At 51.0% G+C, this 27,121-nt stretch overlaps 1 protein-coding gene across 7 annotated transcripts in view; it reads right to left on the reverse strand.

Moving 5' to 3' along the window:
- TTBK1 (tau tubulin kinase 1) overlaps positions 1-27,121 on the reverse strand; it is a 154,203-nt gene that overhangs the window by 38,327 nt on the left and 88,755 nt on the right. For 6 of the 7 annotated variants that reach the window (XM_043544146.1, XM_043544147.1, XM_037896264.2 and 3 more), the window contains 7 exons: positions 25,158-25,223; positions 21,827-21,919; positions 20,710-20,835; positions 16,947-17,101; positions 15,245-15,464; positions 10,748-10,923; positions 2,960-3,518 (listed from right to left, as the gene is read on the reverse strand). In XM_043544146.1, coding sequence (XP_043400081.1) covers positions 2,960-3,518; positions 10,748-10,923; positions 15,245-15,464; positions 16,947-17,101; positions 20,710-20,835; positions 21,827-21,919; positions 25,158-25,223 — 1,395 coding nt within the window. The remainder of the gene's footprint in view (positions 1-2,959; positions 3,519-10,747; positions 10,924-15,244; positions 15,465-16,946; positions 17,102-20,709; positions 20,836-21,826; positions 21,920-25,157; positions 25,224-27,121) is intronic. The other variant, XM_043544148.1, reaches the window with a different exon arrangement.

A 27,121-nucleotide genomic window follows, 5' to 3' on the forward strand; every position in this document is an offset into this window, starting at 1 on the left:
CCATCCCAATTCCCTCATCACTCTCCTCTTTGAATCCCTCCTATGGCTCCCCCTTGCCTTGAGCATCAAGCTCAGCAGCTCATCCTCTCCCCCTAGGCGATGCACAGCTTTGCCTGCATCTACTGTCACCTCCTACCTTGTACACTTTGGGGTGTCAATGATTTTATCCCCCTTCTTCCTTCTCCTACCCATGGCTTTGTGCCTCCTTTCATCATGCTCCTTGTGCACGGACCAAACTCCCAGTTCTACTGCACCAGGCCTCTTGCTCATTCAAACCTGTCCTAAAGAATCAATTCTGCCATGAAACCCAGAGACACAGGTCATGAAAAATCCCTCTCCAACTCAGTGATGTGTCTGGGGAAGATGAAGATGAAGAAGAAGAACAGCTAACAGCACCATGGGCTATGCAGAGTGTCTTCTCCTCTCTGTGTCAGTTCCTCAGACAGGGACTGTTTTTATCTGCTTCATGTACAGCTCCTGGCATGCTGGCAAGAATGAGGAACATGCTACAAGAAATGCCAAAGTGTGCAAAGGTTTTTAGAGGGGACCGGTAGCCAAAATCCTGGAGCGCACATGCATTTGTGTTTCTATCCTGGGCAGCAACTGGAAGGCTGTAGTCACTTAACCTGCTGCTTTGAGACATTTTTACTTTTGGAGTCTGTTATCTGGGTTTGGATAAAGGCTACTTCCTGCTTCAGTAACAGAAAGCCAGGCACACGAACACACAAAGTAGCACTTGTGTGCACGCACACACTCACACATGCACACACACTAGCAGCAACCGCATTCTGATAAATTCAGTCATTCATAAGTGCAGTCTAATCCTCTTGGTGAGGAGGAGTGAGAGACTGCCATCCTTTCCAGCACCTGGGAGATGCTGGGACAGGACAGTAGCGCAACAGATGAATGGATAACTCCAGGAAGGTACTGCTGTAAGGAGACAGGATTGCAGCTAATCTCACATGTAAGTACCAAATAGAACTGGAGGCCAGGCTCACAGAGGTCCAAGGGAGTTCAGTGGGACCAGGAGTGGGTCCTGTATCTACACAACACCACCTGTGGCTATTGCCAGCTGGTACTGCAGTGAGCTGCACCTCCTCAGACACCCTGCATGGCTCAGCACGATTCATTCGCATGCACAACGTCTGGTCAGAGCTTTAACAGATTCACAGGATTCCTGGAGTTCTCCTCTGAGTTAGCTCATGGTACGCAGACCATACTGGGCTGACAGAGCCCCTCCACTCACCAAGCGCTGCCGGGACTGTTAGAACAGTCAGCTGCCAGGCTGGCCCAAGCCAAGTCCCACCAGATGTTTATGAGTGAGGGCTGGATAAAAGCATGTGGGGGTAAGGGCCCTTAGCTCTACTCTGGCTCTCCACAGCTCCTTTCCTCCACCACCGGGCTGGCTCGGAGAGCTTTCCTCCCAGCTGCCTTCCTCCTCCCCACCCATTCACGTCTCACGCAGGAGTCCGTAGATGGCTGCGTGACTGCCCAGTGCACACTCCTCCCCTCAGAGCTGTGCTGTGCGCTGAGAGGCAGTTGTACGATCTAAGCATGGCTGTAAGTGAGAGGGAAAACCAACCATTCAACCAAACCTGGCACTGGCCGGCAGCGCTGAGCAGCCACGCACCTGGATCCAAGCCCGGGCACTCAAGGAGCAGCTAGGAAGGGGCAATTTGGTGCACAAGGAACATGGGAGAAGCCTGCACCTGACAGCCTGCTGGAGACTGGGGCCGCTTGGCACATTAGAAGCAAGTCACCCACAAGCCCATTGTCTCCGGGTCTCCAGCTACTGCTGTATCTGTCCCCAGCGACCCCTCGCCCATAACTGTAGGCCCAGCTCCCGGGAGCGGATGCACAGCAGACAGGATGTTGCCAGGGTTCTGTGTATTGGCTGCATGTCTCTAAGCCCTTGTGGGGCCTTACAGCTGACACAGATTCTACGGGAGCAGAACCCAGAGGGGCGCCTGGCCCTGTCACCCTGACGCGGTTTGTCCAGTGATTGTTTCCAGTGGTTCCAGCCTGCCCACAGTGGCTACAGCCCCACACAGCGGCACACATTTCTGCAGAGGTGTTGGGAGGAGATGGGCCACCTGGGACTGCTCACTGGCCCCAGGGAGGGTCCCATGGGGCAAGGCGTGGCCTTACTATGTCCTGTGCATGTCTTTGGGACCATCCCTGGGTCAGTTTGTTGCTTGGGGAGCCTCATGGCCATGCAAATGCCAGCCCCTGGCAGAAGCGCACATCCATCCCTAACATTGTACTCTCCCTGGCATGAGGATAGTCGTTTCCTGAATGTCTTCGGGAGACAGAGCACTTACCGAGCACTCCTGCAAACAACCCACCCCTAACAACAACGGGTCTGAGCGTCCGCTTTGCGGTGTGTATGTGCATGCGTGTGTTTGTTCAGACAGATGATGATTACCGGGGGGAGGAGAGTTCCTGACTGACCCGTACACACTTCCATGTTCTTAACCAAGTTTCATTTTCAAAGAGCTGCTTTGTGACCTGCACCAGCCAGGGCCTGCCCCAAGATGGCACTGGGTCAGATCCGAGACCCTCTGAGCACCACCGCTGCTGTCCTCTGGCCTGCCTAGATCCAGGGCGGAGGACTGAGAGATGACCCTGCCTGCTCTCACTGACGCACCCAGGTGCCATGACGAGTGCCTTGCCCTCCGCCCACCCTTGCCCTGACACTGCTCAAACGGACCCAGAGCAGGTGGAGATGGTCACAAGACATGCCAAGCACTGGTGTGATCTGACCAGTACGGGGAGCACCTCTGACGTGTCAGCCTGGACAGGGCGAGTTTACAAAGGCACCAGTGCTGGGATCAGCAAAATTCCCGAGTGTAGCAGGGGTTTGCCCAGATGGCGCCTTTCCTAAGCTAGACCAAGAGGGTACGGAGCAGAGAAGGAGACGAGCGCAGTGGGTGAGCTGCGGTTCATTTGCATGTCTTACCTGTCTCTGAGGACCGATTGGTTCGGATTCCCGTCTGCGCTGTCGGAGAGCTGGTGCTGAGTGTAACGGTGACTGGGCCGGGCTTCCTGGCTGCTGTTCAGGTTTGCTGTCAGATACCGTTTGACAGTGTCCTTCATGCCTGTGTGAACTGTCCTCCTCAGTCACAGGCTGCATCCCCCATGTTCTCCCATCGTGGATCTTTGGCCGGACTGCAGCTTCTGCTCCCAATCGCCTCCTCTCCTCGCCCTCATCAATCGGCCTAAGCTCCTCGGGCTCTTCGTCTGTAGTTCCAGAAGTGCTTGGCTCAGCACCTGGATGAAAGTCCTTCAGCTCCGTCTCTTTATCAATGATAACCCACTCCTTGCTATCAAAGTCCTCCTCCTCCGCCAGCGGCACGGAGCGGAAAGCATTGCTGAGGGCCTCGTGCTCCACAGAAGCAGACACATCCATCCTGCCGCTCGCCTGACGGTCTACTTGGCCAGTGTCGATGGACAGCATCTGTGCTGGTTGGGAGGAACACACCAGCCGGGAAGGGGAACAAGGTAAATCTACACGAGATCTGAAAACAAGACAAAGAACCCTTAGAAACCAAGATCTGAGCCAAGATTTAGGATCACAAGGACATTAGGAGCCAACACAAAACCCACATGGTCTCTCAGAAAACCCATGTGATCCCTTCCCAATCCTCTGCCATACACCCAAGTAATATATCACCCAGCTTAACCGAAAATATGTAACTAGAACCTTCAATGATAAAAAGAAATCCCCTCTGAATTGCTTCAGGATTAGGGCCAACTTCATGTCTTTTCCTTTTAAATGACTACAAGGAGAATATGGGAGTTACACACCACTGGGAAACACCCCTTCAGGCCGCTCTCCTTCTGGTCAGCCTGTTTACAGTAGCACTGTAGTTTCCCTGGCACCAGGCTTCCTGTAACCTGATGGCAGTCCTCTAACCCAGGCTACAAAAGTGCCTTGAAGACAGAGGGAATACTGGATGCTCATTTCATATCAGGGTTTTTTACAGCCTTCCCAGAGGAGCAGTGGGGCAAAAAAAAAAAAACCTAACTGGCTTCAAGACTGAGCTTTATAAGTTTATGGAGGGGATGACCTGATGGGACTGTCTACAATGGCACGTGGCCCATCTGCATCTGCCAGTAGCAAAAATCTCCACCAACTGAAGACGGGACACTGGACAGGCAGGGCTCTGAGTTACTACAGAGAATTCTTTTCCAGATATCTGCCTGGCAGGTCTTGCCCACATGCTCAGGGTCTAACTGATTGCCATATTTGGGGTCAGGAAGGAATTTTCCCCCGGGTCAGATTGGCAGAAATCCTGGCGGGGTTTTTTTTTGCCTTTCTCTGCACTATGGGGCAGAGGTCACTTGCAGGTTTAAACTAGTGTAAATGGAGAATTCTCTGAACCTTGAAGTCTTTAAACCATGATTTGAGGACTTCAGTAACTCAGCCAGAGGTTATGGTCTATTACAGCAGTGGGTGGGCAAGGTTTTGTGGCCTGCAATGTGCAGGAGGTCAGACTAGATGATCACAATGGTCCCTTCTGATCTTAAAGTCTATGAGGGTTTGACTTCAGGTGCACATGTGCCCCATGCACCTTTGATCAGAGATTTTCAGGAGCAGTGCTCATTTGGCCCTCATATTCACCCTACACATCCTCATGCCCTACACCGAGGCTATATAGGGCTGCATGGGTGAATTGCCCTCAGTTCCTTCTCCACCGCAAAGTCCCTCAGAGGAAACTCTAAAGTAGAAGGAAAGGAGGGTGGGGAGTGGAGCACCCACAGGGGCACACATCTCAAAGTACTCCAGGTACCGTGCAGGGTAAGTAAATGGAGGTTACTTATCTGTAACTGGAGGTTCTTCAAGATGTGTGCTCCCTATCCATCTTTCACATGCGAGTCCGCATGCGCACCACGAGCCTGAGTCTGGAGATTTTTGGTAGCAGTGTCCGTTGGTCCCTATGTCGAGTTCACACATGGGAGATTTGCAAGCAATGGTCAAACATAAGGTGGGTGCGAGGGCACAGACGTGACAGCTGACTGTAATACTGCCATCCCCACAGCTGTGTCTGTAGTAGAAGACTGGACCAAAGCGTGATGAGCAAGGAGCTCCAGGTAGCTGCCCAACATACCTCCAGCAGAGGTACCTCTCTCAGACATGCAGCAGAGGTTGCTTGCTTGTGCTCTGAAGGAATGGGACCTCACTCCCTCCAGGAGAGGGATGCGAGCTAGTTGGTAGCAAAGGATAATGCAGCCAGAGATCCATTTAGAAGGTCTCTGTGCAAATAGAGCTTGACCCCTTGATTTCTCTGCTATTGACACAAAAAGTGTAGGCGTCTTTCTAAGTGCTTTTGTTCTTTGTAGATAAAAGGCCAGCACTCTTCAGACATCTAGAGAATGAATTGGCCTTTCCTTATCAGACTCATGCAGTTTTGGGGAAAAAAAATTGGTAAGTGGGTTCTTTCTCTCATGTGCAACTCTGAAATTACGTTAGGGATGAATTCCAGGTGGGGGTGAAGAGATGTCTTTCCTTTATGAAAGGTATATAGGGTACGTCTGCCATGAGTGCTCCTAGTTCACTGATTCTTCTGGCTGATGTGATGGCAATTAGGAAGGCAACTTTCACTGAGAGGTGGGACATAAGAGCATGTGGCTAAAGGTTCAGTGGGAGGTCTGGTGAGAGATGAATGAATGAGGTTGAGGTCCCATTGAGGGGTTGGCTTCACCAATGGTGGGAAGGATCTAAGAAGTCCCTTCAGGATGTAGGTGTGAGGAAAGGAGTCTGCACTCAAACTTTCTACGGGCTTTGTCCGCCAAACAAGAGAGGCTAGAACTCTTGACAGAATTATTACTTAGGCAACGATGCTGACTTTTTCTGGTGAGTAGACGGACTGAAGCCAGGTTTGCCAACAATAGGATGGAGCCTAGCAAATGGCGTCATGTGTGTGCATGAGACCTTGTGGCCAAGGAAGGAGAGGCAAGCTTTGACTGTAGTTCACGGTCTGAGGGTGACCTGGTTTATAGGATCTCCTTGGCATGGAATCTTTTGTTAGATACATAGGATCTTGCAAGTCCAAGATCACTCCTATGAAATTTATGGACCTAGTGCGGGGGGTTAAAGTGGACTGTTTGTGGCTGACACAATTCCCCGGGAAGTAGTAGATTGAGGAGTAATCGGGTTGCCATTTGGACTTCCTTGTATGATCTGCCTGTCAGAAGCCAGTCATCGAGGTATGGGAAGACAGTCAACCCACTGCCACCACTGAAAAGACCCTTGTAAAGAACCTGGGTGCCATAGCTAGCCCGAATGGAAGGACTCTGAATTGGTAATGGTCACGACCAATGAAGAACCTGAGGAATCTTCTGTGGCCTGGGTGAATGTACATTTGAGCACCTTCCACACTGAGAGTCACAAACCATGTGCCCTCTTCCAGATATTGATGCCAATGTGACTAGGCAGAATTTTAATTTTTGGATGAATATATTTAGTCTATGTAGGTCGAGAATCTGTCTCCATCCCCCAATCTTTTTGGGAACTAGAAGTACAGGGGGTAGAATGCTTTCCCTTGATGTTGAGGTGGAATTCTTTCTATGGCTCCCCGGTGGAGAAGGGAGTCCACTTCTCGATGCAACATTTCCGCAGGAGGCTGATCCCTGAAAAGGGCCCAGGAAGGGATTTTGTGGGTAAAAGTGGACAGAAACTTGGTCAGTTAGTGAACAGTGAATCATTTCCAGCACTTATTTGTCTACTATTAAAGCCCTCCAGCTGAGGGCAAATTGGGTAAGGCAGCCTTCAAAAAACTAAGTGGAAGGATGATGTGGCATCAGTAAAGGGATGCAGGCCCTGAGGGTCCCGTCATAAGTAATTCTTTGGCTGTGAGTTAGAGTGAGGTGTGGCAGTGGATGTCACGGGAGCTGAGTACCTGGGAGCGTTGGTGGTAAAATGATTGAGGAGGTGGTCTTACGCTATACCCCAGTTGTGATGCTTCCTCATAGGGGCAGGGGTACAGATACCCAGAGAACGAAGCATTGTCCTTGAGAGAATGGAGAGATTCATCCGTCTTCGTTGAATGTGTTAGCTGTATCAAAGGCAGATTTTGAATGGTACTCTGCATCTCTCTAGGGAAACCTGAGGATTGCAACAAGGAATCTCTCCTCATGACAATGGCCATACATATCCCTCTGGTTAGTCTCTAAGGTGCCACTAGTACTCCTTTTCTTTTTGCGAATACAGACTAACACGGCTGCTACTCTGAAACCTCTGGATGCAGCATCCGCAGTATCTACTGCAGCCTGCAGAGTGGTTTTGGACAATCATTTGCCTTCATCAACTGAGCTCTATCTTCCTGAGGGATCTTGTCCTTAAAACCCAACAACTCTGCATAATTAGTGAAGTCATATGTAGGTAGAAGGGCCTGATACTTTGAAATTCTAAACTGGAAAGAGACAGGAGACCTTTCTCCCTAGGAGGCCAAGTTGTCTGGGACCTTGTCCAAGCGTGTAGTTTTGAGGCCTTGCAGCCTGGATCTTTCGGTGGCTGCCTGTAGCATCAGAGAGACGGGCAGCGGATGAAAGAATAGAAACTCAGCCCCCTTAGATGAAGCCAAGTAGTGCTTATCAGCCCTCGTCAGGGTGGGAGCACAAGAAGCAGGAGTGGTGCCACACTGTTGTAGCTGGATCCATGATGGTCTCATTGATCAGGAGTGCCACTTGACTGGGACCTGAGGGTTGCGGGATGTCCAGCAATCTATATTGAGGGTCCTGAACCTATTCATGCTGTATCTGGAGCTCAAATGTCACCCTTTGTAGGAGCTCTTGATATTGCCTGTAGTCATCAGGCAGACATGTGAAGATGGGGTAACCAACTCATCTGGGGAAGAGGACAAAACTGCTGCCAGAACCTTTGGATCTGGTTCAACTTTGTCTTCTGTATATGCTGATGGAGCCAGTTAGTGTTGGCCAGGAGATTGCAAGTGAGGCTCATGTACTGATTCCAGGCCTAGAATAGGGATCCCAAGAGCCCCAATAATGCTAGTGTGAGGGATCAGCCAGCTGAGGAGGACCCCAGGGCACAGGGTACCACCTGTCTCTTGGAAAGTCATATCTGGTCAGAGGACAGAACCCTGACCTCGTAGGGCTTCTATCTAGGCCTGTTCCTGTGTGGCAGGGTAGGGCCTCTTCTGGAACCTCCAACTCACTGGATGAAAGAGCTGGATCCTGAACCACCAGCGGAACTGATGGTACTGATGGTTGTGTGCCCAGGCTGGTGGGTGGGAGAGGAGAGAGGCTCTGGATGCTCTGTATAGCTTCCTCCTCTGGAGTAATGATGTCTCTGAATAAAGACGTACCCGAAAGGATGGGGGAGTGGGGATAAGGGAGAGCACAAATGTCCTCTGGAGAGATGTAGGTCTCACACTGCCCTGGTGTGCGGAGTGGCTCAGTTGGTGGGACTCTTGGACCTGGTGCTTCCCTGGTCACTGTAGAAGATGGATCCCTCTGGGGCAGTGACGATATCATCATCTGATCTGGATGCCGAAGGGAACAGCGGTGGATGTCTGTCTTTAGGTGTGCACGTCGGAACCAGCACCAGGACTGACGGAGCTGTTCTCCTTCATGCCACTTTCTCTTGCTGAGGTGGCTTACGTGGACCTAAATCTTTAGTACCTGTGAATGAGGACACTCTCAACTGAGTGCGCCAGACAGCCCAAATTCCCCTTTATGGGACAGGTTCAGGGCTTTAGTCCTTGACACACAAGCCAGAGGGGATGAGAGACAATGGCTGCTCCAGGAGCAGCATAGGCTGAGCCAAGCTTCCTTCGAAGAGCAGGCTCTAGCAGGAGGTGGTCCCAAGGGGGACGCTCCATCCCAGACATACTGCGCAGGCTGAGGCTCACTAACCTCCCTGACCCCGCACCAGCAGAGTACAGCTGCTCCGCAAGGGATTAAAAAGCAGAGTCATTAGACCACTCGCTCTAGGCTGGCAGGATGTGACGGGGGCAGCAGGGAAGCCTAGAGGAAGGAAAACGTGGATAGCCAGATGAGCTCATCCTCCTCAGAATCCCCCTTGCAAGCCTAGTTCACGGCACTGGGCCTGGCCAGGGCACCTTCAGAAGAGTAGGCACCGGTCATGACAGCTTCATGGAGGCGGTTTCATAGCCCCAGCTAGGAATATGAACACCGCAGCGCCCTTTCTGACCAAGGAGGAGGTATTGGAATGATTGGCTGCACGGGGCACGGTGAGGAGCCGGCTTCAGTCTTTCAGTGCAGCTACATGAGCTGTCTCCCCAATCCATGTGGACCTCCGATGAGCATGGCAAGTCCCTGCCACTTGGGGGTGAACCTGATTGGACCCAACGTTTGGGGCTTGGCCACACCACTGACCATGAAGTCACAATCTGGGCCCAGAGCACCAGTGGAGAAGAGGAAGAGCAGAGGGAGGAGGAAGGGCATGCCACCACCAAGTCCTGCAGCCTAGCTCCCTCCACGAAGCAGAGCTACTGAGAGAAGGCAACTGGGCTGCAATGCAATCCCAGGTTTGCACAGGGGATGCCAGGACACTGAGTCTCAGGGGCTCCTGGAGCTTTGTGGGCCTGGTTAGCACAGCAGTCAGATCCCCGCCCCAGGGCCCTGTCCAGGCTGTAGCCTCCACTATTGCAGACGGAGGAGTTGTGAATTTGCCAGTGTTGGAGCCTGCTGGCTCTGCCCTGTGTCTGACACACCTCCCTGCATCATCAGTGGGTTCAGATTTCTATCCAAGCCACACCAGAACGGCCCCAGTGCTGAGCTTTGTGGAATGCTCATTTCCTACTCCTCTCTACCCTAAACTGCTCCCCTTCCTCATTGTGGCCTGTATGGTTCATCTCCTGTGAGCCCCGACGGATCTCAGACAAGGTTTTCCTGTGGCCTTTGCCACTTGAAGTCAGGGCTTGCTCTCCAGATTGCCGGTGCGCTGTGCGTACACACAAGCACGCTTCTCTATGCTCCCACAGTCAGGAGGTGAACTGGTGAAACAAGCACGTTCAGGGACAGCAAGGTAAACCCCAGTCTAGGTGCGTCCCATTTAACTCTCAGAGTGGTGGGGCATATTTGTGTGGATAGTGGTCCACTCCCACCTCCCTCCTGCTGCCATCCACGTGCTGTGAACACTCTCCAGTTGCTGGACTCACCTTTGCCTCCTTCAAACAAACCTCCTTCCCTTCCAGCTGTGACTCCCTGCCCATACCAGCGACTGACCCCGATCCCCACTTCCTGTTCCCAAACCCCCAGCAACCCCTCTGCACACCTGTCCTGCCATCCCAGAGCTTCTAACCTCTCCCCCCGAAGCCATCCTCCTACTGTGACTCTCAAGAATGGCATGGCCCTAGATTGCCAGCCCTTCGGACCCGCTGAGTTTCCAGCTGGGAGAGCAGCAGCATGCTGAGAGTAAAAGAGCTGACATCACCCAGGGCGTGTTTCTCAATGACAGCAAGATACCAGCTAGCAAACCAGCCAGGCGTCCTCCGCACAAACATCTCCAGGCTTCACAAGAGAGACTTGGCGGTTTTATAGAGGGGTGAAGAAGAGGAGGAGCCTACGTCGGCAGCCCCGGCAGAGCCTGTCATGCCAATAACCGTACCAAAAGCGAGAGACAAACTGAGGCTGAAGAAAAATACTTTACAATGTGTAACAAATCCAGCCACACCCCTTGCAGGGCAGGAGGCCACCGGGCTTGCTTGCCCTTCGTTTCCCAGGGCAAAGCAGAAAGGGATGCTGTGGTGTGTGAGCAAACCTTCTCTCGTGGAGATCTGCTTTGCCATCGGCAGTGGAAAGGCGCTCCGACTCAGGGCTGTTCACACGACGGTATCTCAGAGAGCGCACTTGAGTGGTAGGGGAGTCTGGAGGCGCCCGTATAGGGGAGCTAGGGCAGACACCACTTCTTTGTTCCTCTTCCACCATGCACTGGGTCTGTATGGGGGAAAACACAGAGAACGTCAAGGATCTGATGGCAGACACGGGGGAGAACCCAGCACGGCCCACCAGCTGGGACGCTCGCTCTGGGTTTGAATCTCTCCTGTCTCTTCCTTCCAGAACAATACAGTCCCAGCTGTCCTCTCATGGCCTGTGCTAGCTGTGCTCAGAGGAACGTAGGGGCTTGTCCACACATGGAAGCTATTCCACATGAAGGAAGGGTGTGAATCTAAAGCAGAACAGCTGTACTGGAATAACACCGTGTGTGGACCTTCTTACTTCAGAAGAAGAGGGTCTTTTCTGGCTGAGCTTCATTTACCTCCTCAACCTAATCTATTTGTGTGTTTGGGGTGAACTTGCTTTTAAAAACAACCTCTTGCAGCAGCTAAGGGAGTGGAGGTGGGCAAGGGAGAATCATCTCTGTCACACAGCCTGCTCTGGACCCCGGCGTGGCTGCCCAGAGCCTGCTCCTGTGCCAGGGCTGATTTTCTGGCAGGGGCTGGGTGTTATGTAGTCCCTGGTCTTCTGGCAGTGCTCAGGGCCCATGCCTGACCTGGGCGCTGTTGTGTTGGCAGCAGGAGATGGTCCCTGCCCCACAGAATTTACCATCGACACAAGACGTGAGTGTAACAAGCAGGAGGGAACTGGGGAGGGAGGACAAGAGTAGTATGAAGGTCGTACTACTCTAACTGTCCAGCAGATAATGCCCCACCTAGAGTGGATGCAGCTACCCTGGGTAATGATGTTTTATACATGGTGTCGCTATTTCTGTAGAGGAATGGGAATAAGCCAGATCGGGATAAGGCACCTTTTTAGCGGCATAACTGCATCCACAGTTGAGGTGGGACTGGTATACCCCATCAGTGACAAATCAGCTCCCTAAGAGACATAGTGGTACAAACTCTGTGTGCAGAGCCAGGACTGACCATGGGCATATGCCATGGGATAGAAATCATTTAGACGGTGCGTGAAACGAATAGCCAAATAACAAACCCGCCATCCCTGCTGAGCATTTGCCCAGGATCAGCTGGCAATTTCCTGCAGTGATCACAGGAGAAGTAGGTCTGGAGGAGAGGGCAGTGATTTCGTGGACTAGCCCACGAGGCAGCTCTCTGCACGAGGGGCGGCAAGGTAGAACGCGTGAAGGTGTTTGTGAGAGAAGCAGAGCACTGGCATCCTTGGCTGGTGCAGGGAAGTGGACACAAGAGCAGATAATTAGAGAGGGGCAGAGTAGTGAAGGGCTGTAGGCCAACGAGCCTGATGCAGCAGAGAAAGCGAGGCCAATGGGAGGCTTTGGTCAGAGTAACGGCCAGCCGGGAAGCAGATCTCAGCCCAGGGTTTTGCAGACTGGAAGGGAGCAGGGAGGCCAGAGGCAGGTGGCTGCAGTAGTGAAGCGGGGAGCTGCAGCGGGTCTGGCTGGGAGAGAGAGAAAGGGTTGGATCTGAGAGATGTGGAGAACAGTGGCACGGTCTGGCTGCTGCCTGAACTGGGGGGGGACAAGAGTGGGAAGTCCGAGCAGCCCCAGGACTGCAGGACAGGGTGCCCAAGAGCACGGTGGTGGGGTCAGCAGTGATGCAGGCCAGCGATGGAGAAAGGAGAGCTTTCAGCGGTCAGTCTGGTGCTGAAGCAGCACAGAAGGCTGGGACTGAGGCTGGAAGCAGGTACACAGAGCAGGGAGCTTCCTTATACGGAGCGGCAGCAGCTCCTCCGGCCCGGGGGCTGACCAGGACTCATCTGCCAAGCGGGATTCGCTGCAGCTCTGCTGCGGTGTCCTTTTATCTGAAAACATGCAGCATATAGCTACAGCCTCTCAAACAGAGGGAGGGTCACCCTGGTCAGACTGTGGCTCCTGAAGAGACCTCTCTTATCTGTGGGTGACCTTATGGCATAGCTCACCAGTGCCCTGGCATTCAGCACTGTCAAGATGGACCAATACTGTGCAGAAAGGAGGTCTGAATGCCCTCTCTGACATGAAGGCTCCTGGTGTAACTCACATCTATCTCTGAAGGAAACCAGACTGGCATGATGGGGAAGCCGAGTTTCCCAGGCCCAGTACCTTGTATGTACCATCCAGGGGGAATACAGAGAGTGACGAGTAAAAGAAACCATTGGGAAGGAATGTCTATGGCTGCCAACTGGAGCAGACCAGAGAGGGAAATGAGACTGGCAGCACTTGCTCCAACACTAACAATACGACATAACTCCTGCCTGAGCCAAAATGAGCACCCGCAAGGAAAACCACCAAGTGGATTTTCTGTGCCAGGGTCTCTAAGGGGTATCTCAGGCCTGAAGGAGAAGCTGCAGTATATTTGGTGGCTCTCAAGAACAGAAAAAGCTGAGGTGACTTTTAGAACCAGGAGTTACCGATTTTTGCGGAATATGGTTTCCACAACATGGAAGTAAGAATGTAAGACAGGATGGAAACAAAGCTTCCCCATTCTAGTGTATGATCCTGTCTCTGCTACACACCAGTCTCTAAAGGGAACATGCCAGCATACAATACTTGCATCCAAGAGTTTAAAATGAGTTGGCTGTGATGCTCTCCAGACTAGTGATGTTAATTTTTAATAAATCCTGGAATACTAAGTATCTCCAGAGGCCTGGAAGAATGCTAATGCCACGCCAATATATAAAAGGCATGCACGGAATGACCCGGGTAGCGACAGGGTGGTTAGCCTGCCACTGATTCCAGTCAGAGCCATGAAAAGGTTGATATAAGTCTCAATCCACAAAGACCTAAAGGATGGGAATATAGTCCATGTCAATCAACAGGCCTTCATGGAAAATAGGACTTGTCAAATGAACTTGATAACATTCTTTGACAAGATCACAAGTCCAGTTGATAAAGATAACCATTTTGATGTTATACACTTGGACTTAGTACCACATGACGCTCCGATTAAAAAATTAGCACTAAAAATCAGTATGGCACATGTGAAATGGGTTTCAAACTGGCTGACAGGTCTCAAACCTAACTCTTAATGTGGAATCATCATCCAATGAGAGTGTTTCTAGTGGGGTCCTGCAGTTCTTGGTCCTTGATCCAAAAATATTTGGCATTTTTATTAATGATCTGGAAGAAAATATAAAAACCTTGGTGATGAACAGATGACGAAAGATTGGTGGGTTAGTAAATCATGATGGGAACAGGTCACTGACACAGAGTGATCTGGACCACTTGATGAGATGGGGTGGGATCTGAGTTACTACAGAGAATTCTTTCCTGGGTATCTGGCTGGTGAATCTTGCCCATATGCTCAAGGTTTAGCTGATCGCCATATTTGGGGTTGGGAAGGAATTTTCCTCCAGGGCAGATGGGAAGAGGCCCTGGAGGTTTTTCACCTTCCTCTGTGCATGGGGCACGAATCACTTGCTGGAGGATTCTCTGCTCCTTGAAGTCTTTAAACCATGATTTGAGGACTTCAATAGCTCAGACATAGGTGAGAGGTTTATCGCAGGAGTGGGTGGGTGAGATTCTGTGGCCTGCATGGTGCAGGAGGTTGGACTAGATGATCATAATGGTCCCTTCTGACCTTAATATCTATGAATCTATGAGATGGCAGCTATCAAGTAATAAGTGTTTTTAAACAACCAAATTTGAGGTCACTCATCTAGAAGCAGTGAATGCAGGTCACATTTACTGGATAGGGGCTCTGTCTGGGGAAGCAGTGATTAAAGGTCTTCGGGATCCTGGGGAAAACCAAGTGGACATGAGTTCCCAGTGCAATGCTGTGGCATAAGGCTAACATGAAGAAATATTGGGTGCAAGTAGGGAGGCGATATTACCTCCGTATAAGTCACTGGTGAGACCATTGCCAGAAACAGTGCCCATTTCCGGTTTCCACACATCAAAAGGGATGCTGAAAAATTCGAAGTGCAATTCAGAGAGGAGCTACAAGGAAGATTTGAGGTGTGGAAAACCTGCCTAGCAGTGAGAAACTTATGGAGCTCAAGCCTTGTACCTTATCCAAGAGAAGATAAAGAGGAGATTTGATCTTGGTTTATAAGTACCTACATAGGAAGAAGATGTGTCATACTAAAGCAGCTTCCCAAGGGATGGGGCAAATCTTCCAAAGCTTAGAGTCCTTATATTGAGCTGGGATGGCTCAAAGACACACATTAGTTCAACCACAAGTTTTTGAGCTGGACAGCATCACTCCTGTAGCAAGAAGAAAAAATTCCCTCAGCGCAGCAGACACTGGGTGAGGTTCTCTGGCCTGTGTTATACAGATGGTCACAATGGTCCCTTCTGGTTTTAAATCTACGGCCTGAGTTGGGCACGCACACCTCACTGCCAGACAAGAGGAAGGTTCCTTACTTTGCTGATGCTGATCCTGAGTTTGTTGCGGTTCACATCTGTCTCTTCCCAAACCTCGGTCTCGTTGAAGGCAATGTTAGGAGGCTGGCCCAGCCCTTCCACTGGCCGGCCTGGCAGGATCGGAGGAGCATTCTCTTGGTCGCTCAAGTGTTCACCCTGCAGGACATCTTCAGTGTTCTCACGCAGCAAATCCCCAGGAACTGGAGTGACGTTAACCACCCTAAGGGGGACATCAAGACAGGACAACAATACTGATCACATAGAGAACCAGGACCCTTATATATCCTGCACCATGGACCTGCCTCAGCACCCCCGCCATATGTAGGAGCTGCCAGGCTAACTGCATCAGGGGTCGCAACCTTTCCCAGGCCAGCAGCCCATGCCCCAACAAGTTCACAAACCTCTTCCCCTCTAGCCACAAACAAAGGAAGGGCGTCCCACAGACCTCCAGGCTGACAACCCCTGCTTCAGAGAAGGTGCTGGACAATTAGGGAATAGCCGGCTGTAGAGGAAGAGTCCACCTAGCCCTAAGCCGACAGGGCTCCATAAACTTTACCCATGTTGTCCTACCCAGTGGGAAAGAGCACATGCCCATCATCCATTTATGCCAGGACTCTCACAAGCACCTAGGCGACTTCAGAGAAAATTCCAGTTGCCTCCCCTTGGATTGTGCTGCTAAACCACTCAGAAGATTCTAAACATCCCACCCGCATATGTCTATTCCACGCAAGTGTCAGACGGGACCGACTCAGGGTCCCCTACTCCAGTCTCCTATCTTGGACGTGGGTCGCTACCGATGATCCAGCAGAAGGCGAAGGAATCCTGAAGAGGCAGATGTGGGTTAATCTACCCCCACATTAGGTTTTATCCTGATCTCTAACAGGTAGAGATTGGTTTAAACCCTGGAATACAAGATTTAATATCCCTGCCAGAATGTGTTAGCACTCGCTGTTAGAACGCTAGATACTCTTGCCACCCAGGTGATGAAAGAGATTGGATTCTCTTTCATCATCTGACAATCTTCCAGCCTCTGCGACTTCCTGTGAGGAGGAGTTCGAGGTTAATCACACATCCTGTGAAAAACCATTTCCTTTTATCCGTCATGAATTTGCCACCTTTCAATTTCACTGACTGTCCCCTATCCTAACGCTGTGAGGCAGGGAGAAGAGAACGTCACACTCTCCCTTTTCTGAGCCCTTCATTGCTCTGTCGACTGTTGTCACAGCCCCTCTGATTCACCACCTCGCTAAAACAGGCAATTCCAATCTTTTCAATCTCCTGTCAGAGGAGCTTTTCCAGGCCATTTTTAAATATCTAAATAGCTCTTTGCCCCAGGGTCACGGACCCCGCCGGCGAGCACCAGGGACCGTGTAACGCGCACTGGCGCGTGGACCCCACCGGTGAGCACCAGGGACCGTGCACCACGTCATGTGCAGCACCCTCCTGATGTAAAAGCGTAAGCAGGGGAACGTTCCCAGTAGAACATACAAGGTGACAACAAGAAGACAAATGCTCAGGATCCAGGTGCGATCCAGTGACTTAGGCACACCGTATTACACACACTTCATCTCTACAGCAAAATGAACAACACTTCTGTACCTAATCCTATTGTCCAGGGCAATCAGGGCCAGCGTCCCTTCCAGTGACTCTCCCTTGGCCCAGCACCTGCTGACAGCATGACAGGTGTGACCATAACACTCACCCAAACATGGCTGCTGTCTGCCTGGTGTTCTGCTGTGGTGGTGTGGAGGTGCTTGTAGACAATAAAATGTCCGTTCCAGCTTTTTCCCAGTCGAAGGCCTCGTTCTCAGTAATGCCTCGTTCCTTCATGCTGTTCTCAAACACCGACATGATCAGCTAGAAGAATAAACGTAGCAACAAGGAGGGAGGTAGAGGATCTGTAACAGCTGACAGCTGCCTTAAAGAATGCCTGAAGCACGGAGCTTGTCCAAACTCACAATTTCCATTTCATGGGGATTTCTGACATTTTGAAATGTGTTTTGGAATTGTCTTTTGGAAACTATTTTTTTTTATTTCTCTCGCCCACCTTCCCTCCCCCACTCACAGAGGAAATGATTTTATTAAAAATTCTCCATTTGTCAAACATTTTCTGCCAGAAAACTGTTGATGAAAATCTTCTGACCAGCTCCAGTGGACACCTCTTTCTCCCGTATCACAGGGCTTCGCGTAGCTGCACCGTAGCTAAGGTTCTATCAGCCTATCTCGTGAAAGCTGAACTTTCAGCCTGTTCTAAAAGCCACGTCCCCTCTCAGATCAGCCTGGAAATGGAAATGCCCAGTTAGGGCCCCAGGTGGAGTTTATGGGGCACATATGGGGTCATTTGGTAAAGTATCTCATGAGACACAGCTCTGACAAACATGACCTTTTTACAAATTGTAACTTTTTATAATGCTTTTTTGAGCGGAGATAGGGGAAAATAATGGGTAAGACCCATATAAAACTAATATCGTGGGGATGCCCCAGCTGAGATCTAGTGCCTAGCAGCAAGAACAGCTCCAGAACTTGATCATTCCAAAGTTCCTGGACTTTGTAGGTGATTCTCTGGAGTGGTATGGCGGGCTGCGGAGGAGCAATGCATGGAACACCAGCACGGAATACAGACTCTTGAGAGAGAGCCCTGCCATACAACCTATCCAGTCACCTAGGGGAAAGTGACCTGGCCTAGGAGCTAGACAGATATGAGTGCAAGTCTTCTCTTCCGCTGACTGGTGTTAGTACTGCTGTACGCTTAATATTAACCAAGACCTTCAGCCCTACCCTCCAAGGGGGAAAATCCCTCATTCTCAGCTCATCGAAAAGAAAATGCGCTTGCTGGCAGAGCTGGGCTGAGACCCCAGGTCTCCCATACAGCAGCCCAAGGCGCAGTCACTCAGCTGCCCTGCCTATGGAAGTAAGGGGGCTGAATGCACGTTGCTGACTCTGCTGCCCACAGCAGGTGAGACACAATGCTGAATTGCCCTAGCAAGAAGTCACCCATGATGGCAGCTCAGTGCAGGGAGTGAGACAGTAGCTGCAGGAGGGGGAAGGATGGTCTCTGTAAGGCAATGGATGGAGGCCTGGACACCTGGGGTTTGGTCTGGGCTCTGCCGCAGCCTGCTCACCTGGTGCTGGGTGAGTCAATTACACTACAGGGGCTGGGGGCGCTCAGCAGTCTGTGGTCAGTGTGGGGAGCCCACCCGCTGCCAGAGCGCCAGGATGGACTGCGATTAACACTCTGGATGAGGACTTGGTTCAATCCCTGGCTCTGCCAGCACCAACCACACCCCCTTAACTCTGCCCCTGTGGGGATGGAAATAGCAACTGGGGACATCACAGTACCCCTGAACAGACCTGCCACCCTCTCTGTGCCCAGCACAGCTCCAGCTCTGCACCCCATCCACACAGCCCACCGACCCCTGCTGTGCTCTATGCAGGGCTTGTTGCTGCTTCTCACAGAATACCCAGGGCAACGAGGCTGAGGGAGGAGTAAGGTCCTGCCAGTCCCCCAGGGGACACCTGAGGGTAGGGACCAGAGCAGCAGGGTCAAGTTGGTGAGGTTTTGCACCGTTGGAGTTCAGGGATTTAGCATCCCCACCTCTGGAGGGGAGGGCAGAGCTGAATACCTGCTGCCTTCACTCCATGCTACCAAGGCTTATTGCATGCGAATTCACCTTAACCGGAGAGGAGCTCTTACTGGGACCTTCTTGACACAAGCCAGTAGGTCCAAGAGGACATGGGGGTGAAGTGCCACGTTAGCAATATTCCTCTGCAGCTTCTGCCACAGAATGGAGCACTCTTCGTGACTGAAAGCAGCGTGCAAGCAGGCAGCACAGACGCGAGTCTGGTAGCTCACTCGGCACGTCGGTGGTAGGTGCTTCGTAAATATCGACAGAACAAAGTTCTGATGAAGACAGAACATGGAAGGGGCTGTACGTAGGAAGCATTAAAAATGGCCAGACTGAGGAGCTGGACAAGTGCCAGGTCACGGAGAGTGGCGTTAGAAAGGATCTCTACAGTCCACCAGTCCATGCCCTTGCATCGGTCACTTAGGAAACCTTCACAGCTTCCTGGGACATCTCCACCAGTTCTGTGTAGCTTTGCTACGGAGACTCCAACCACCTCTCTCACAGCTGGACTCCCGAGCTGTGCCATAATGCTGTCATCAGTATGTGTTATTGATGCAGCATGTGACTTTTCAGTGGCTCCTGTTCCACCATGCTAGCAGGCTACAGCTTCTCCTCACTTTCTTTCCTCTCTTTTTTCTGATAGAAGCATAGCTGTCTGAACTCATATAATTGGAGGTTTAGGACTAGCTGTGCCACGAAACCACTCTTGGTTTTCAAGCAGCTATAATCACAAGCTCTGTGGAAATCTGCAAACCATTTCAGGTTACCAGGACTTCTCATTGCTAAATTACTTCTGACGGACAAGTCTCTTAACAGAGGGTGCCTCCTGCACTCTGCCACTATCTGGGAAACTTCAACAAGGCCCTGTCCACATGGGCAAGTTGCACCAATTTAACCTGAATTTAAACAAATTTAGTTAAATTGGTGCAATCCCCTGTGTGGCTGCGCTCATTTCCATAACGAGTGGCCTTTTCTGGTTTAGGTTAAGCTGGTTGGGAACAGGATTAAGCTAAACCGAGGGGTTTGCTTTGGTTTAATTAAATAAGCTTCAAAAATGATTTAAGTTAAACTGATACAACTTTCCAATGTAACCAAGGCCTAAACGACAGATTAGTTTTCCCTTACTTTCTAAGAATGGTGCCAAGAACAGGAAATAAATGTTACAGAGAGAGCATCAGACATTGCTTCCCAAAGCTGTCCCTGTCCCCACTGGCTGCCTAAAACGTCTTAAAAGCTACGAAAAGAAAGGGTGCATGTTTTAAATTAAACCATGCAGCTGGTTTGCTGCTGCATCCCTAGAACCTGGAGTTCAGCTCTCCTGCAGACCAGATGTGTGCATAACTGCCTGGCAGGATTGTGCAGTGGGGCTCATTCTGCAGGCCGGGCCCATGGGACTCGGAAGGAAGACACGCATATGCAGAGTAGCCAGCTACTGGCAGCAGACATGTGAACATGCTTAGCTCAGACACAGCTGCTTGAGGAACATAACCTGGATTTTCCAAGAGGGTGATTTCCAGGGTGATTATGCACCCTACGGGCTCGACTCTAACTATGCCATGTAGAAGGGATGTTTTAATTGCCTTTAAAAGACTGCTGAGAAAGTTCAAACAACTCTCATGCCACCAAGGTTCATAGCGATGGGTCTGTCTGCATCAGAGGTCGGGGCTTTTTGTTTGATGGGGTGGGGTGAGGGGGAAGAGAGGAAAGAACTTGGAACTGACAAACCACCCTATGGCCCGGCCTCTCTCTGGCTTCGCAGGAATGGCCTCTCCACCTGTGAAATCAAAGCATCCCTCTCCAATGACATGCACCAGGCCCTCCACAAGGCCAGTCTCTTACCTGATAATCGGGCTTGGTGAAGTAGTCCAGGTTCGCAATGTGATCCAGGAAGAGGTGGAATTCAGATGGCATGTGTTTTAGCAGCATTCGATGTTCATACTTCTCTTTGATCATGCCAACTTGCTCCTGTAGAAAGGGAAATACACCAGATCCCACCATCGCTCTCCTGGCTGCACCCTCCTAACCCCTCAGCAGTAGCCCATCTGCAGGGGGCCCTCAGGGTCTGGCTTACACACACTCCCTAGCAAAGTGAGGCTGATCTGCTGATGCAGGGAAGCTTGGACACCTCTTGGGAGCTGCCCCGTCAGTGGAGACTCCTGGAAGTAGGGGCATCTGCTCTCTGGCTCTTCCCTCCCCCAGGGGGATCTTTCAGGAACACCTGGATGGTCTGTTTTACTCCCGTGGACTCGATCTGACTTGCTGGCCAACGCTCCCATTTAGCACTTCCTGGGAAGCTGGCTGGCAGGAAGGAACCAGTCAGTTCATCAACACAGGACAGACACGATGGGCCAGCAGACAGGGCTGAGGTGGTCTGTGAAGGCAGACAAGCTGAGACGGCACCATTCATTTCCAGCGCGGAAGCAATGCAGGTGACACACACTGCATTTTAGGCCACGTTACAGACTGAGAAAATCATCTCCGACAGGAGATCAGAGGGGGGGAAGGAAGTATTTTTGTGTGCGCTAAAGTACAGCCGAACTGGCGATGCTGATGTTACAAGGCAGCTTTCATCCCACGCACGTAGCTAGGGAAGCGGCAGGAGGCGCTGTGGGAATACACTGGTAGATTTACTAGTTAGCAGCCTAGGTTTGAACAGGATTGAAGAGTATTCCAAACATTGCTGCAGTGAGGTGGAGCGTGCATTCAATGTAAATGTTCGTTTACTCAGCAGCTGTGGGGGGTGCGCTCTCTTGGAGACAGGCGGAAAGTTCTTCCTGACACCTAGACCCAAGGTTTCAGTGCAACAGCCCAGGGGCTTGACTCTGCCTACTGCTTTCTGAAAAGCCCTGGAAAACAGCCTCTGATCTGTGCTGAGGTGCAGGAAAGGAGAGCGGAACAGCTGCTGGACAGAGTTTACCCCCGTCACCCACTACACCTTAGTCACCATGTTTCCTACCTTATCTTTGATCTTGCGCCATGGCAGCTGACCCACGGCAAACTCCACTAACATGTAAAAGAGGGACCACAGGTCATCATGTCGACCCATCTCCTGGAGAAAAGGAAGACAAAGTAAAGCAAATACGAGGCTCCAAGCCCTAACAGCCAAACTGCGTCTTTTCTGCTGTGTGGGAGATGGCGCATGTGCGGAGACACCACGGCGTGTCAAGCGGAGTGAACACCACCCTCGGAACGTGTCACTTCCATTCTCAGGACACTTCCAGAAACTAGGGTAACTATTATTCAGGTTGTACAGTCAAGCGCCCAGACCTCAGGGAATAAGGTTGTCCATGCAAGCTTAACTTGTGTACCCCTTGTGCATATGCATGTAATTACGCAATCATAGACTATTTTTTTCACAGGACCCTGCCTCAGGCAGTGCACAGAATGCATGATGCTCACTGCATGGGGAGCTGTTCAATACTTCTTTTTCCCCCATTCTTCAGTGTGTGGATCCCACCCTTGTTCACCCCACACTATTCAAACCTTGCTCTGAATGCAGAATTAATTCCCTCAGGGGCTTGTCTGCGATACTCATTACTACAGTAACTAAGCGCTTCCCAAATGGTTAATGCATTTATCCTCACATCTCCCTGAAGGTGAGGCAGGATTATCCTCATTTTACAGAGGGGGAACTGAGGCATGGGGTTTAAAGCCAAAATTGTCAAATGTGCCCATTAATTTTGGGTGCCCAGTATGAGATGCCTAGGGTTGATTGGTCTGAACATTTTGCATTGCACAGTACTTTATATATTTAAGCACTGCTCCCAATGACTTCAGCTGAGAGTGCTCAGCACTCGTGTAAATCTGACCCTAGGCGTGTACCCAGAAAACAGGGAGAGAGTCCAGCGTGGCATTCAACTGCTCCACTTACCACACACTTTCAAACTTCTGCAACACGTGGGACAGTGGTCTGACAGACACAGCCCTAATCCACCCCCAGAGCACCAGCCATCCTGGGACCAAGTCATCCTGAATGAGCCCAAATTTAGACAGATCTGCACAGGGATGGCAAAGGGCACATTTCTGACACCCAGGAGGCCCGCTCTGCCAAATTTCAGGTCCCTGCTCCAAAGCTCAAACTGAGGCAGCCATGGAAAATTTCAGCCCAAACAGTTAGTCTGGCAAAGGCACAAATAACTGGAACCAGGATCTTGTAATAGAATGTGTCAGGCAAACTTAGCTACAGCCAGCACAGCCAGCTGTAATAAGCATTGAGAGGAGAATTCCCTAGAGGATAACTATAATCCAGGGGGATCAATATACTGTGTTTGATAGGAACTCAAATGTTAACCACTAAGGAACTTCACTGTCTAAAGAAATCCCTACCCACTGCTTTCAGCACCGGGGGCTGAAAATGGCCACCATTAGAAGCACTTATCATCATTACGGCTGCGAGTCTGTAACGGATTCCATGACTTCCGCAGCTACAGCGGCCGGTGCGGCTGACCCCAGGGCCGCCCCAGCAGCTGGCACCGGCTGTTGCTGGGGTGGCCCCAGAGCCAGCCACTGGGGTGGCCCCAGAGCCAGCTGCACCGGCAGTTGCTTGGGTGGCCCCAGGCAGCTGGCCCCGGGACCGCCCAAGCAGTGGCCAATGTGACTGGCCGGGGAGGCCGCCAAAGCAGCAGCGATTCCAGGGGCAGCCCCGGAGCAGCAGTCCCGGGGGCCATTCTGGAGGCCTTCGGAGCAGTGGCCCAGGGGACCTTGGAGCAGCTGGTGGCCGGGGGTAGTCAGCCCCCACCGCCAGAGCAGGGACCACCGATTGGCTCCCGGAGGGCCCCCAGAGCAGCTAAGATTTACTCAGGGGTATTTATAGTAAAAGTCATGAACAGGTCACGGGCCGTGAATTTTTGTTTATTGCCCGTGACCTGTCCAAGACTTTTAGTAAAAATACCCATGACTGAATCTTAGCCTTACTCATCACGCACAATATAAACTAGCAGTGGATCTAGAAATAAAGGTCTGGAGGGAAGCGTGCTCTAGTGCAGGAGTTCCCAGACTGGGGCCTCTCGACCGTCAGCCGTCTGCAGGCCATTTGCTGGGGATCTGCAAAACACGATGCACCTCCCGGCCTAGAAGTCTGATTACTAATCCCATTTCTGACACTGACTCTTTATGTGGCCTTGAGCTAGCCACTTAGCCTCTCGGGTGTCAGCATCCTCATTTGTAAGAGAGGGTAACACTGATCTGACTATTTTTAGGGCGACCAGTTGGGGCTAATTAGCTGTCTGGGAAGCCCAGTGAAGATTAAAAGTGACTATCAATGTTTTACCACTTACAGTAATTACACATATGCATTTCCAAATCACCTCCTAAAAGCCACATCACCTGGGATGCAAAAAGGCTGGAGGGAAGGATGAGATTGGGCAGAGGGGAGTGAAGGGCCAGAGCTCATAAAACCTTTTCTTCTGGCAGGAACTTTAGTTCCATAATCTAAGCATCAGAAGAACTTTACCATACAGACAGGAAACACTGCTTACATATTTACAAATATTGGATGAGAGGGGGAAGGCCAGACATCTGGGGAGACTGGGGAAAAACAGGCCAAATATTTTGCAGAAGTAACATCCCTCTTCGGAGGAAAAAAAATCTAAGATTTGTTCTGAGTTACCCATGTCACCAGGGCTAGGATGCCATGAGCTACAGCCTTCCCACGGCCAGCATGCTGCTAGGGTCCTGGGGCGGTGGGCCCACGGCAAGGAGCCACACAGAGACATGGCTTTCTGTTTCTCTTGTATTTTGTATTTTATTTTTTCTTAATAGCAGCAACAAATATGGTAACTGCCACATATTAGACAGGCGATTAGAGAAAAGCCAATGACTAGCTCGTATTTTTACACATACAATCAATAGCCTTCCACCTCCACTGGAGTTATTTGACACATCAGCTTGCTGTAGGCAACAAGCAACTCACATCAGCCGACCCCTCCCGCAGCTACAGAGCTACTCTATGTCTACATGGCAATAAAAAGCCCACAGCATCGAGTCTCAGAGCCCAGGTCAATTGGCTCAGGTTCGTGATGCAGGGCTAAAAATTGCTGTGTAGACAGTCGGGCTCGAGCTGGAGTCCAGGCTCTGCCATACACCCCCCTCATGGGGTTTCAAAGTCTGCACTCCAACCTGAGCCAAATGTCTGCACTGCAATTTTGAGCCCCACAGCCAGAGTCAGCTGCCTCGGGCCAGCCATGACCATGCCACTGATCTTTTATTGTAGTGTAGACATACCCTTCATGGCTGCAGGGGTGGAAAAAACCCTTCTCTTTTAACCCCTAAGAAATGGAGATACTCACTCGGTTTTTGTGTGCATTCACGGAAGCATAGCGGACTGTTCCCCGAAACCCAGCAACATTGCGAGGCTGATGGGAGACAATAAATAATCTCAGAAACAAAGCAGGGTGTTGGAGAAGCCAGAGTGCAGCAAATTCCTAAAGACTTCCCAGCTCTACCCTGGGGCCATACAAACCTGAAAGCTGCAGATCTCTTCTTAATGCCCTTCCCTGTGATCAAGGGGCCATATAAACAGACAACATGTGCCTTAGTCCTACATTTCCCTGAAAAACTCCTTCTGCGCTAAGGGGACAGTGATCAGTAAAGTCACTCCGGGCAGCAAAGCTGTCAGCATCATCCAGGTTTGTACCTTCATAACCAAATTTTAGTTTGAGCAGAAAGCGAGTGCAGGAGCCCAGAAGCAATCCTTCCTTTGTGTACAAACTGATAATGGGGCAGTGTGGGTAAGCTAAATCCAAGGCAGTGCCTGAGGGCCAGCCCAGTGGTTTGCTATTCTGATACTGCCGCTGGATAGATGCAGATGCTGATCCTGCCTGTTACCTCCCTGCAGGATCCTCTCCAATCCCCCCTCCCATGCACAACCCTCCTGCAAACCCCTCTTAGACCCCACCCAATGCTACCTGCCAGCTGCCCGATTCCTGCATCTCCTGAAGACAAGCAGGCCCCGCTGGAACATGTGATGGGGTCATGCACTAGAGCATCCTGCTCTGGCCCCCACACGATGGACTGCACTGGACCCACGAGGTCACACTCATCTCTAATATCTCAGTCCTGCCCTGCTTCCAGTGCTCAAACTGCTCATTTCACCCCTCCAGGGACTTGTATAGTTCCCATCTCCATGGTGTCTGAGAACTTCCCAGTTCCCTACCTATTCCCCACACCCAAGGCAGGTGCTGTCAAAACCTCTCCCCTACCTCTGAACAGGCACCAACATGGAAGCTACACGCTAAGACTTAACAAGTGGAAAACCTTCTAATGTTCACCTATTTTCCCAGGCTCCTCCGAGTCCCCCTTGGAGCCTTTGTTCTCCCTTTCTTTACTCTCACCCCTCAAGTGCCCTTCCCCACCCCAGAAGATGGATACAGCTGTCTTGAGACCAAGTCAGCACTGCTCCTTGCATCCATCACAGGAGGTTATTCCCACTGCTGACGGGGCTGAGAGTGCTGCTTCCAGAGATCTCTCATGTCTGCACAATTTCACCTGTGGAAGACGTGATCATTCTGAACTTATTCTATGTAGAATAATGAAACATGGCAAGTGATTATGGGGAGCTTCACAGATGTAAAAAAGATAATGGGTACGGGTGGGATTTTCAAGAGGCAGAGTTAGACCGGGGGATGTTGGCAATGGCCCAAATGGGCTCAGAGTTCAGCCCAGGGCAAGCACTTTTGAAAATCCCTCCCTAAAAACTCCAGACAGGCCCAGGTGCTTAGAGGTCAGAGCACTTGGCAGCGCAGTGCAAGGAGATGCCAGTTCAATTCTCCCATCACTTGGGAGGCAGCAGTCGGCCCTGAGGACTCAGTTGCATACCTCGATACGAACTTCCCTTCAGTGCTGACTGGTCTGAAGAGGATTCTATTCAGTCCTCCTGGCCAGCCTGGAGAGGGGCTAGAATTGCAGAGCTGTGCGAGTGGGGCCTGAAGCAGGGGAAGAATGTGGGAGTCCTCAAGGCTCAGGGATGGACTGGCTGACGGGCAGTTCAGTGGAGTTCATACATGAAAGCTTGCATATTTATATCTGCCTCTGGAAATTTCCACTACATGCATCCGACGAAGTGGGTATTTACCCACAAAAGCTTATGCTCCAATACGTCTGTTAGTCTATAAGGTGCCACAGGACTCTTTGCTCCTATGTTTAAAGTTATGCATATGTATAAGTACTTGCAGGATCAGGACCTAAGATTGTATTTTCATATTAAAATGTTCTCTTAATGCCTATTTGGATTTTTCTCACCACAAATTTACTT

The sequence above is a fragment of the Chelonia mydas genome, chromosome 3 (genome assembly GCF_015237465.2).
Source record: "Chelonia mydas isolate rCheMyd1 chromosome 3, rCheMyd1.pri.v2, whole genome shotgun sequence".
In the NCBI taxonomy this organism is placed as follows: Eukaryota; Metazoa; Chordata; order Testudines; family Cheloniidae; genus Chelonia; species Chelonia mydas.